This window comes from Perognathus longimembris, chromosome 2, assembly GCF_023159225.1.
Source record: "Perognathus longimembris pacificus isolate PPM17 chromosome 2, ASM2315922v1, whole genome shotgun sequence".
NCBI lineage: Eukaryota > Metazoa > Chordata > Mammalia > Rodentia > Heteromyidae > Perognathus > Perognathus longimembris.
The window spans coordinates 119,258,185-119,270,782 of NC_063162.1; the positions used below are offsets into that span (position 1 = coordinate 119,258,185).

Genomic DNA, 12,598 nt, shown 5'->3' on the forward strand with positions numbered 1-12,598 from the left:
CTGTACAAGATGCTTAGCAACAAAACAGACATGGTATTGTCCCCTTGTGGAAGTTATGTGTCCTTTTCTAGGTTAACAGTAATTTCTATGAACTTATGTTTTAAAATATTGATTTTCATGAATTTTTACTCAGAAAGAATGAAAAATTATCTGTGGGAAACCTATAGAGTTTTAGAACCAATAATTTCTCCCAAAGGAGTTAAAATTGAACATGTATGTGCACAAGTGCAATTCAGGAACAAGTATGTCTTTTTCATCAAAATAACTGCATCAGCAAGGTACTGATGGCTCATACCTGTAATCCTAGCCAAAGATCACAGTTCAAAACTAGCCAGAACAGAAAAGTTTGTGAGACCCTTACCTCCTATTAACAACCAAAAAGCCAGAAGTGGAGGTGTGGCTCAAGTGGTACAGTGCTAGCCTTGAGTAAAAACAGCTCAGAAGAAGTATGTAGGCCCTGAATTCCAGCTCAAAAACCAACACACAGACAAAACACAGACACAGACACACACACACACACACACACACACCGCATACACACACACACAAGTGCACATGCACAGGTGTGCATGCGTGCTTGTTACCCACACTGCTTTTTAATCACTAAAAGTAGTTTGTTATGCTTACAGAAAAATTCTTGCTCTCAAAAGAATGATTTTATTCTGGCAATATGTGATTATTGCTCTAAATTATGGAAAAGTAATTATACAGTGCTGAGGTGTTTTAAAAAAACAAAAAAACAAATCGCTGATTTTGGAAGGTTACTGAAATTCTGCTCATGTGTGCTCTCCTTGCAGCAAAGCAGGCATTGGTGAGGTCTTTGAAGGTCATCAAGGGCCAGTAACAGGAATTAACTGCCACATGGCAGTGGGCCCCATCGACTTTTCTCACCTGTTTGTCACATCATCATTTGACTGGACTGTCAAACTCTGGACTACAAAGGTAAGAAGAACTTGACTGAAATTCTCAGGTGATATATAGGGAAAGCAGATGGCTTTTTCTTCCATGGTATAGTTGTAAGTGAAGCCTTGTAGAAGAAACATGGAACCTGTGGCTTCATGCTGCCTGTTAGTAAGTGCCATCTACTCCAAAGCTAGTTAATGCTTACCTGCTCAATCTATTTTACTTATTTTAAAATGTCTACTTCATACTTGAAGACAGTCTCATTCTAAAAATATTAAGTGATTCAAATAATGATAAAGCTCAAGGCATCCTTCACCAACAGTAAGCCCATACACATGATTTGAGTGTTCTTCACCCTGAGCTTTTTAGTATCTACTTATCCATATACTATGGGAATATAGGTTTATGTTTCATTTGTTTTATTATTTGATTATTTGTTTTGTTTTGCAGTTTTGGAGGTTTTAAGTGGGTACCTGGCTCCACATCATTTGTGTTTTAAAGAGATATTTATTAGGTAGTCTAGGGAAGGAATGGTAGTGGCATTGACCAGTAATTTGGGATGGAAAGGAGTCAATGTATGTGGAAAATACTTAGATAAAAGTCACAGAAATTGGTGATTGGTTTGATGAGAAGCAGTCAGAAAGAGATCAGCATACATAATCAGAGAGAGGACCTAAGCAGCTTTCCCTGCCTAAGAGAACAACAGAGAAAAGGTAGGTGGAGAAAATCTTTTACATGTTGAGTTTTAGGTGCTTGCAAAGTGCATTCCAAATTCTCCAGAAGGCAATTTGCAGGCAATAGGAGATGTAGCTATCTTATTTAAGTGGTACCCATGGTACTCAATCAGCCAAGCTCAAACTGTGGCCATGTCTAGAAGATATCTAATTACATTTCTGCAACAAAACTATTAAAACATCAAATGAAAGTAGATACTACATAACAAAAGGAACAAAACCTGAGACATTTAAAAGTCTCAAAATCTAAATTTTATGTACATGCTGAGTCAAATTAATTTAAAAGATTTAAGCTGCCACAAAAAAAGGAAGTACTTGTCTATTGACAATTTTTATTATAAGTTTTCATTTTTGGTTTGGGAATGATGTTATGAACATTTTAGGTACTTTTTTAGGAGTATAGATACATATTGAAATATATGCAATATACATACTGATTCCAGAAATTTTCTTAGAGAAGTTTTGAAAGGGCAGAACTTGAATATAGATGGATAAGACTGGCTACATACTGGTAATTACAACTATCAATTGTGATTGATATTATGCTGATCTTTAATATGTCTTAAATCTTCTGTAATAAAAACTAAAAATGACAAAACAAGAAACAAGAGTGAGTAAAAATTACAAACACTTCAAAAATGAAATATATACATTTTACTTCTTACCTCACATGCCACTGGTACTCATGAAAGGTACAATTTCTCCAGAAGATACTAAAGATGTGACACAAATTATAATGGGTCAAGAAGTAAGGGGAAAGTGAAAATTCAATGTGGAAAAAAATCATAAATACTTTTGCTGTGTTTCTTTTCTAAATTGTAGAGACTCTTGAGAATGTTGTTGTTATAGAAAAACTAGTAAAAAAAAAATGAGAATGGAAAATCGACCAGTATAAAGTAGAAAAGAGGCCATTAAAATGTTGGCATAAATGGAATCCATGACATGGGCAGGGGAAATGAACTTCACATTTGAGCAGTAACATTTCCTCTGTCATAATAGGAGAACAACAAAAGAAAAAGACAAATAATGTGTAAGTGTATAGGTTTAGTGAACCAATGTGAAGCAAATTCTGATGATGGCTATTTTCTCAACAAAGTAAGAGATTCAATATTACAGTAAGTGGGAAGTTGGATACAGTGAAGGGAACAGAGTTCAGCTTGAACAGAGGAGAGTAAGAAATGATTAGAGAAACAAAAATGGACTCTGGGCCATATTCAAGACATGGTGTTTAGTGAATGGAATTTTTAGTGGCTTCAATTTTTAGGGCTGTTTTCTTCTAAGAGAGGTCAGCAAACAAAGGTGGCATGGACAAGGGAGGCAGCTATGTGAATGGAGTCTGCAGCATCACCACTGTGTGATCCAAGGACAACAGAGCATGGAAACTTAAGTTATAGACAAGAAAACATTGGATGTCATAAACTGAAGCAGCAAGGAAATGAAGACAGACAAGAGAACGTAAAGGCACCAAAGGATTGGAGGCTTCCACAAAATCAAAGAGCAAGCACAAAGAAGTAATTGAACAAAAGAATTAATAAAATAAAAGATTGTTGTTAGGAAGAAATATACTTAGACTTGGTATTTTACAACTACCATACTTTGAAGAATGAGTTAAAGGAGGAGGACATTGTCAAGGATATGGTCTCATGTCAGCTGAAATCTAATGAAGGTGAAATTCACTGAAGCTATGGAGATCATAAAGACAAAGTCACGTCTTTGGGGCAGAATAATGGCTACACTAAATGTGATGGTTAATCTCAACTGGACTGAGACATACCAGAATACTTCTGGGTATATCATCGGTGGTGGTTTCTGGAGAGGATTAACTAAAGGGAGAAGACCTAGCATGAATCCAGGTAGTACCATCCCATAAACTAGGGCTCAGATAGAATAAAAGAGGGAAAAGGAGAAAGTCCATGAGCTGAGCACAAGCATTGTTCTCTCTGCTTTGTGCCTCCATAATGTGAGCTACTCTTCTTTCCCACCCACTTCCCACCATGATGGGTTGAAATATCTGAAGCCAGGCTGGGGATATGGCCTAGTGGCAAGAGTGCCTGCCTCATATACATGAGGCCCTGGGTTCGATTCCCCAGCACCACATATACAGAACATGGCCAGAAGTGCCGCTGTGGCTCAAGTGGCAGAGTGCTAGCCTTGAGCAAAAAGAAGCCAGGGACAGTGCTCAGGCCCAGAGTCCAAGCCCCAGGACTGGCCCAAAAAAAAAAAAAAAGAAAGAAATATCTGAAGCCACAAGCCCAAATAAAAATTTTCTTTCTTTAATCATTTCTCTCAAGTATTGTCAGAGTATCATAAAAACAAATGTATTGGGATAGAAAGGGGGAGACACTGACCACAGTGTTGAAGAATTCAGTGGAGTCAGGTAGAGATTGAAAGGAGTTAAAGGATTGATAGAGGTAGGTGTCTGAGCTTAAAAGAAGCAGGACTTTTTCTTGGAGCTTCAAGATCACTGAAGTAACCCTGGAAAGGGAGTAAGGAGCTGGCCCTCTCACTATTTTGAAAGCGGATACATGATGATGAATAGCTTCTACTTGAGAGTCAACTTCTTAGCTAACATGGGAGGGAGGTGGAAAGCTTTGGGCATAGCTTAGAGTCCATTGAGGCAGGCAGTAGAGAGAGCTACCAGTAGGCAAAAAGCTTTTCCTATGGAATGAAAGACCAGGGATTGGGGATGGCATGATGAAAACAATGGGCAAAGAAGGATTTATGAGTAGCTTGTTCCAGTGAAACAAGTACTTATAGAGATTTCTAGAAAGTTCTAAAATACTATATGAAGAATGAAGAAGGTTTTCAAAAAGAAAAGGGAGGAGGGGAGGATCTGGAGTTCAGAACAGAAATTGTAGCAGAATGCAGGCAGCCTGAAGGAAGAGAAGATTAAAACACATCACACATTACACATTCTATGTGCACTCCCACCCACCCCCGACCACACAGAGGTTCATCATGAAACCGCTGTCAGGGAGGACTTCACTTTGAAGCAGAAACTTTGTTGGAGTGGTTTTCCTGGCAAACAGAGTGCCAGGCTACGTTCCAGGCAGCTGAGTCAACAGATGCATAAGCCACCATTTCCATCCAAATGGCTAGAGGGATACAGTCAGGAGATGAGGCTGGAAGGATAAGTCTATATTTGATTGTGCAGACTGATATTTTATTTTATAGGTAATGGAGAATCACTTTAAGATGATGTCAAAATTTAATTTCAGAAAGTCTGATTGCAGTACTATGAAAGACAAATTTTTATGGACAGCCTATGCCAACATGTACTGAGCTCACACTATATACCAGGCATTGTCCTAAAGGCTTAAATATATTAGGCCAAGCAAGGAGCACATGGCTCACATCTGCAATCCTAGCTACTCAGGAGGCTGTGAGAGCTGAGGATCACAATTCAAAAGCCAGCCCAAGCAGGAAAATCCTTGAGACTCTTATCTCCAATTAACCACCAAAAAAACCCTAAGTGGCAATGTGACTCAAAGTGGTAGAGTGTCTCTGATTTCAAGCCCCACTACAGACAAAAAAGAGATAGACAGACAGATAGATAGATAGATAGATAGATAGATAGATAGATAGATAGATAGATAGATAGATGGACAGATAGATATTTAGGTAGAGATGTCATATATATATATATATATACACGTTTTGTATACATACCTGTATACATACATATGAAACCTATGAGTAGATAGTCCATTTTATAGAATAGAAAATAAGCATTTTTGGATGGTGAGTAAGAGAAGAAGCTAGATTAAACTCATTTTTGTTTGACTTCAAAATTTGAGTTCTTGGGGACTGGAGATATACTTGAGAAAAATGCTTGCCCATTGTATACAAGGTTCTAGGTTGGATATGATCCATACACATAAGACGAGTATATGGAAATATCACACCAAACCTCATTGATAGGTAAAACTTTTTTATTGGTAGGTGAAACTTCTTTGATTAAAACCTTTAGGCTTGTGTTCTTTTCCATACCAGCATGCTAACTACAGAGCAAACAAGTCCACTTTTAACCCTAACTTGATCATCTAGATGAGAACTACAATTTAGACAATGAGCTTACCTGAAAGAACACAAATCTGAGAGATTAAAATCAACCAGATGCAACGACTGCCTCGATTTGAGAGGAAGTCTATGGTGATTCTGATGTTCCTACCTTACTTAGGCAGGTGATGGGAGTGAGCTAGAAAGGAGAAAAGGCTCACTTGAGTTGAAGGGGGAAATCAGCAATTTGGGTATGCTCAGATAATTGAAAATACTTGTATCTGTCTATTCAAATGACTATGAAAATATACCTTAGACTTTGCGATTTACAAGCAATATGACTTGATTGCTCAGTTCAGGAGACTGAGAAGCCTAAGCTGAAGTGGATGTGAGTATAACCTACAAGTTGCTAGTGCCATAGGTGCTAAGAAATTGAGAATATGGTGGTGTTAAACATCAGAGATGTGGAGAGATTCACAGACGGAAGAGATAAGAAGAGGGTCATGATGATCTCAATGAGTTGAATTTCAGTGAAGCAGTAGAGACAGACTGTGTAGTTGAAGGGTGTGAAAGGAGGACAGCAGACACTAACTAGCGACCGCTCTTCAGGATAGGAGACGTATCAATGATTATTAAGGAAAGCTAGTGTCAGGTTAGGATTTGGCTATTGCAGTGCTTGAGAGACCAAAGTATGTTTGTGGCTCAAATAGCCAATGAACAGCGAAGATAAAAAGTATATAGTTTAAACAATGGAGAAAGATTGCTTCATTGCCTGTGAGGGTATGTTATATGGAGGGATAGGAATAGGAGAAGGCATGGAGCATGGATAAGACTGGAAAAGGTAGCTCAACAGTAACAGAGCAGAGGATGAGAAGCTGTCTGTTCTCAGTAAAGTCTCAGGCAATGATGGGCACTAAGACATGTAAGGAGAAGGAGGTTTGTAGAAGATCCTATAAGAGATGAGACAGGGCCCTGACTCTGAAAGATATCTGAACTTCGATAGAAGAGCTGCTGAGACTGAATACCACTGACCCTTTTTTTTTTTAAGAGATATCTAACTTAAATTTTACAAGGTGATAAAGAGTCTGGAATTGCTGTTGTTAAATTTAAGTTTTCAAAAACATTGCAAGTCTGACATGTGATATTCCCTACAACATGGCCACTCTTAATATAACAGGCAGATTGATTCAACTATGGGAAATATATCACTTCTCTACCCCTAATCCAGAAGTCTGAGAAGTGTGATGGTTGATCAGAAGCAACAGCATTATAGGAGACTTATTAGATATATAAAAGCTCAGACCTCATCTCAGACCTTCTGCACCAAAACCTTTGGTGGGAGCCCAGTAATCTATATGTAACAAGCCCTTTAGATGATCTTGATTATGCTACAATAAAAAGAGTTCTCTAAATTACTATGAAGCTCTATTTCAAACTATTAATTCTACAAAGTTTAATGTCCCTCCACCAAAAACATGGGTTTTCTTTTATAGTAAGTATTTCATTTGTCTTTGTCTAAGGGTTTGTATGTGAATGTAATTGAAACCTCAAATTATTTCTAACCTGTTTTGGTGGGGTGGGACAATGGTTAGGCTTAGAACTCTTGGCAATGTGGGCTAGCATATTTCCTATTCTTAACCTGAACAAGCATAAACTTTAAGGAAAGCAGTAGCCATCTCTCTTAAAATTGCTCATAATTTTGGCAAGACTATGACAGAAAATTGCATGAACAAATAGGACAAAGTAAAAAAATAATTGTTTTTAAATACTATTAAACAAGATTGCCCCATTTTCAGTCAATACTTGTAAAGAAGAAAAAGAAATGAGATTATTTTAGTCCCTTCTGACAATGGTTACCTTAGCAATCTTTGTCTTACACTCATGAAGTAACTTGAGTCATTTTATCAATTAAATAAAACTTATGGTGGAATCACTCAGAAACCAGACTAATGATATCTTAACACTGAAGTTTTCAAATGAAATAACATAAAGAAGAAACTCCAAATTTTAGAAAGAGTTCATGCTAACAAACAAGGTTTTGAATTAGCTAGAAATCAAATTTGAAAGGGGTAGCACTTAATACTTTGTTCGTGAAAATAAGTAAAGCTTAAAGGATAACAAAAAATGTCCAAAGATAAACTCACTGACAGAAAAATTTCCCAACAGAGATATACATTTTGTGTACTCGATTTATCAAAATATTTTTCCAGCACAAATATCAAGTATTAGGGAAGAAAGCTTTTATTCTAGAGGAGAATGAAATGCTAGAATTAGAGCACTGAATCTTATCTTGAAGCCAATATCAGTGTCTGTATTCCTTCATGTGGCATAACAAACATGATGACCATTTCCCCTACCTTTAGAAAGACAGAAGCTAGGACTATAAAGACCAAAATTAAAAGGACAACTCCTTTCCATGGGACTTTTAAATGAAAAAGCATATTTGGAAACAATGCAATCATTGCCAATTCTCCTTGCAATTTGAGTGATTAATATTCCCAGCATTTTCACATGTGCTTTTATTTAAATTTTCCATGAATATTAGGCAGGTTGAATTTGTAAACTGGGAAAAGCTAAAGGAAGAACATAATACTTCATTTTTTGAGGGATTTGTGGTTCTAAATATCTCAAAGCATAGCTTAGTTTATGAGCACCAAATAGCCACATTGATTATAGGTAGTAATTTTATCTATCTAATAGTGTTGATGAATCTTCAAGTTTTTAGATTATTACCTTTAGTTTATTCAGTTATGCTGAATTAATACAAAATATAATTACACATTAGTGATAGAGAGTGTTTCTTTTTGGAGGAGATTAGAAACTTAAAGCGATATAATTAATGGCAGCCTTTTCATTTTTTGTATTATTTATTTTTATTATTTACTTATTTATTTGTTGTAGTGCTAGAGGTAGAGGCCAGGTGCTCACACATGCTATACCAGCATGTCTACCCCAAGCTTCATTTTTATTTTTAAACACCTGCAATGAAACCTTTTCCGAGAGAGGAGCTTTGTCTGTCACTTTAGTTATCAATGTATTTTATGTAACTATCCAGAAGGCCCTATATGACCTATATATCATTAGACAGATAAATTATAACTATGTGTAGGAAATATTATTGTTATAGATAGTCAACACAGTATATAGGAGATTTGTGTGTGTGTTTATTTATTTATTTATTTTTATTTATTGTCAAAGTGATGTACAGAGAGGTTACAGTTGCATACGTTAGGCATTGGATACATTTCTTGTACTGTTAAGATTTCAAATGAAAAGTAAAGGGGACAGATGTGGACTGATTGTTGAGACTGGAGGGCAGGGCTTGGAGGACCGCCCAGGTGACTTCTCACATTTGGCGTATCTCTCTGTATTTGTTCATATGTCTGGCTTTCATTTACCTCCAAATTATTGAAGACAAAACTCAAATATAAACATCTACCCTTGACCTTCCTGTCCCTTTCCTATCCTGTTTACCCTGTCTTTTTCTACCTAACTGCATCTATAGTCCCTCCCATTGCTCTTTATTCCCATGCTCTCCACTAGACCTGCTCCTTCAGAAGTTGCCCTGACTTCCTTCTAGCCAACTCCAAGGGTCATTTTGTGGTCTTCATTTCCTTTGATGATTGCTGCTATAATAATGTTGATTTGTTCTTTGGAAGCTCTTTCCTTAAATGCAGCAATGAGATAGCCTAAAGAGTACAATAAAATGATTCATACTTAATTCTAACCTGGGTGATCTTTTAAAAAAATGAAAAATGCATTGCCTGAATAAATTCTGTTGAGTATCAATTCTTACCTTTTACTGTATCTTAGTATATTAAGCATCCCATCCATCAAAAAAAAGACTGGAGTTGATGCTTAGAAATAAAGTATGTACTCTTGGCTGGATTAAAACATTCATTATTCTACTCAGTGTCTCTGTTTGCTGAGGTTTGGGATAATTTTTTTCCTGTGCTGCAGTTTATTTTAGTGGCTAGACAAGTTATGAGTTTATGGATTTTTTTTTATCATTGCATCCAGTTTGGAAAGTTTTGATGGACTCCAATTAAACATTGGTTCATATTTATTTTGGTCTTGGTACAGCTTCACAAGGATTTAGTTTCCTGATACTGTTCATGTGTTTGCCAGGCCATTGCCTTTCTCTAGACTTCAAAGGGCTTGTGTTTCTTCCACTAGTCTTGACACCTTTCTGCATTAAACTTTGGGGTTTTAAAATCGAATTCCTATATGTTGACTGGTCAGGTATATGGCCTTATTTAATGTCTGTGTTGGTGTGGATCTTGGACACCATCCTGGAGTGTTGTCATGTAAGAACTACTTACAATGCACATTTGATTGATGGAAATCACCGACTTGCTTCAAATGGATCTTGACATTGCATAATCTGTCCTAGCAGTTAACATGCATCCTGCTCTATACATCTTTTAACCAAACAGTGACACTGAGAATGAAATTGTCTGTGACTGAGGTTGATGATTTTATACAAATCAGAAAGATAATTTTCCATTTTTCAAGCAGCTACTGTGAGGTCAATAATTAAGGATTGCTATTTCATTTGGAGGTCCTTTCCTAGAGTTCAGCTCTAAGATGAATGGCCCACCTGATTTTGTTCCTTCAGAGCTACTAGAAAAGAATTATAATTGGAATTTGTCATGAGTGAGAGAAGAGAAACATTTTTCCATTAAAGAAAGGCATTAGTTATCTCTTTTCAAACAAATTCATTAAGAATTATTTTATATTGTAAATAATGTTTAAAATGGTCACACTATAGTCTATATATTAATAAAAATTCTCCTTGTTTTGTTCACTGGATCACAATTATTAGGCAATAGAATTGCTACCTGTGGAATTCCCTATGGAATGTGAGATCTTGAGCCTCAGCTTTTATCCCTTTTTGTGAGCCTATTTTTAGTACTTGGCATAGTGCTTGGAACCCAGTTGCAAGCATCTAATAAATCATTGAATTAGGATGTGAGCAAATAAATCTTGAGTTGTCTTTAAAGATGTGCACTGAATAAGTACTAAACAAATGTTTAGTTAATAGTAGTCTGAGAAGTAAAAATCATAGTCACAATTCAGGCATATAACAAGTAGGCTTTAAAGCTCTTACTAGGAAATATTTGAGAAAATATAATGTTGAGGGCAAAGCCCTTAGATAGCCATCCAAGAGTAGGATAGCCTCCTAACTATCTTCCTATAGAATTCTGATTCACTTTTGAGACTAATATGAAGGGATGGGCAAACAGATGCGTGCCCCAATTGCCACCTACTATAGGGTGATTGTCCAGTGGATGAATAGAGGGTTTTCTCCAGGCTGGGCTGAGGGGTGCATTCTCTGGACAATCACTTTTTGGTGTGCTGTAGCCTGGTTTCATGCATGAGTGCCCTCTCTAAAGATCTCCCTGGAAAACTTTCTCTTATGTGATATGGTTCCTCTAGAAAATGGGGCCATACTCTTCTCTAAATCATAATTTATGGGAGAAATTTCTCTCTCAGTAACAACAGATGGTATAAAAATGTGATAGAGAAGCTCTCAAACCCATAGACATCCAGCTGAAGTTTTAGTATATGTTAGACAGAGGCAAAATAGGAGCATAATCAAGCAGGACAGAGTATGCAAAAACACAAAAGCCCAAGATGGTGGCCACTATGTATCTGTGTGAACTTAGAAAAGTTACTTAACCCCTTTTGTGCTATGGTTTATTCATGTAGTAAGGGAGGATTAAAATATCAACTATTTTATAGGGTTTCCATGAAGATTAAGTGAATCAATATATGTAGTGCTCTTTAAAGCACAGGGTTACCACCATGAAAGTAGTACATGCTTTTATTATTAATAGTACATGCTTTTATGGTTATTAAATGTTCTTATTATTAATTTGATGTTAAGGTGGCTTATTTGGGGGTGCTATACTTTGGATCTTAAATGTGCCCCCAAAGGCCATCTACTTTGAGGTGGTAGAATCTTTGAGAGGTGCGGCCTACTCAGAGCACCTTAGGTAATTGGATGTGTGTCCCAGAGGGGAATTAGAAGTCCTTGGCTTGTCTTCATCATTTTCTTACTCCTTGATTTATTATATAACCAGGTTTTCTTTGCCATACCCCACTCATAATAAGAGTCTCACTACAGATCCCATGGGGCCAACCTGTCACGAACTGGAATCCCCAAAACTTCGAGCCAAAGAAAACTCCTTCTGTTTATGTGTTGATTATCTCAGATGTTTTACTATCATAACACAAAGCTGATTTACACCATGTGTTTGGAATGGTAGGTACAAGATAATCAAATGGGAAGAGTGAAAGGAAAGCTCTGAGGATAGCAAAGAAAGACAACAAAAGTAATGTGTGATGCCACGCAGCTGAGTAGATTTTGTTCTCTACAATAAAACGGTGGCAGATTACGTTAAAGTGGAAGTTATCTTACCAACACCATGCAGGATGAGACAGTCGTCTCACCTTCTCTTTGGTATTCTGACCACAATGTGGGCATGATGGTTTACATCTGCTGATAGCTTTACCAAATTATCATCACTGTGGATTCTCCGCATTAACTCCAGGATATATTCCAGACGTCATAGTATCTCAATAGGAGTCCACTGGGTTTATAGTGTGCATGCTCCCAGTTCTACCACATTTATTGGTAGCAACTTGACCCTCTAATTCATTTCTACACCTAAATTTTCCAAAGAGGCTGGATTATCAGACAGTCATCATTGTCATCCTCATAGAAGCTGCCCTTAAGCTGAATCCTGATATAAAACTAGCATCGTGTGAGTGATAACACATAACATTGAGCATATTTTATTAACTGTGCTACCATATGACTTCATTGTATGGTTCATTGCAGAATTGTTTTGTTTGACCTTGTGGCTGGTGTTATGTTCACCTGCTTAAGTACTGGACTCAAATATGTATTCCCTTGCTTATTTTTCCTAATTTCAACAAACATCTCTAGTTGGTAC

General features: G+C 36.9%; 1 protein-coding gene across 1 annotated transcript in view; it reads left to right on the top strand.

The window, feature by feature from the left end:
• Dync1i1 (dynein cytoplasmic 1 intermediate chain 1) overlaps positions 1–12,598 on the top strand; it is a 270,153-nt gene that overhangs the window by 214,149 nt on the left and 43,406 nt on the right. Inside the window, exon 14 of the mRNA XM_048340062.1 lies at positions 798–942. Coding sequence (XP_048196019.1) covers positions 798–942 — 145 coding nt within the window. The remainder of the gene's footprint in view (positions 1–797; positions 943–12,598) is intronic.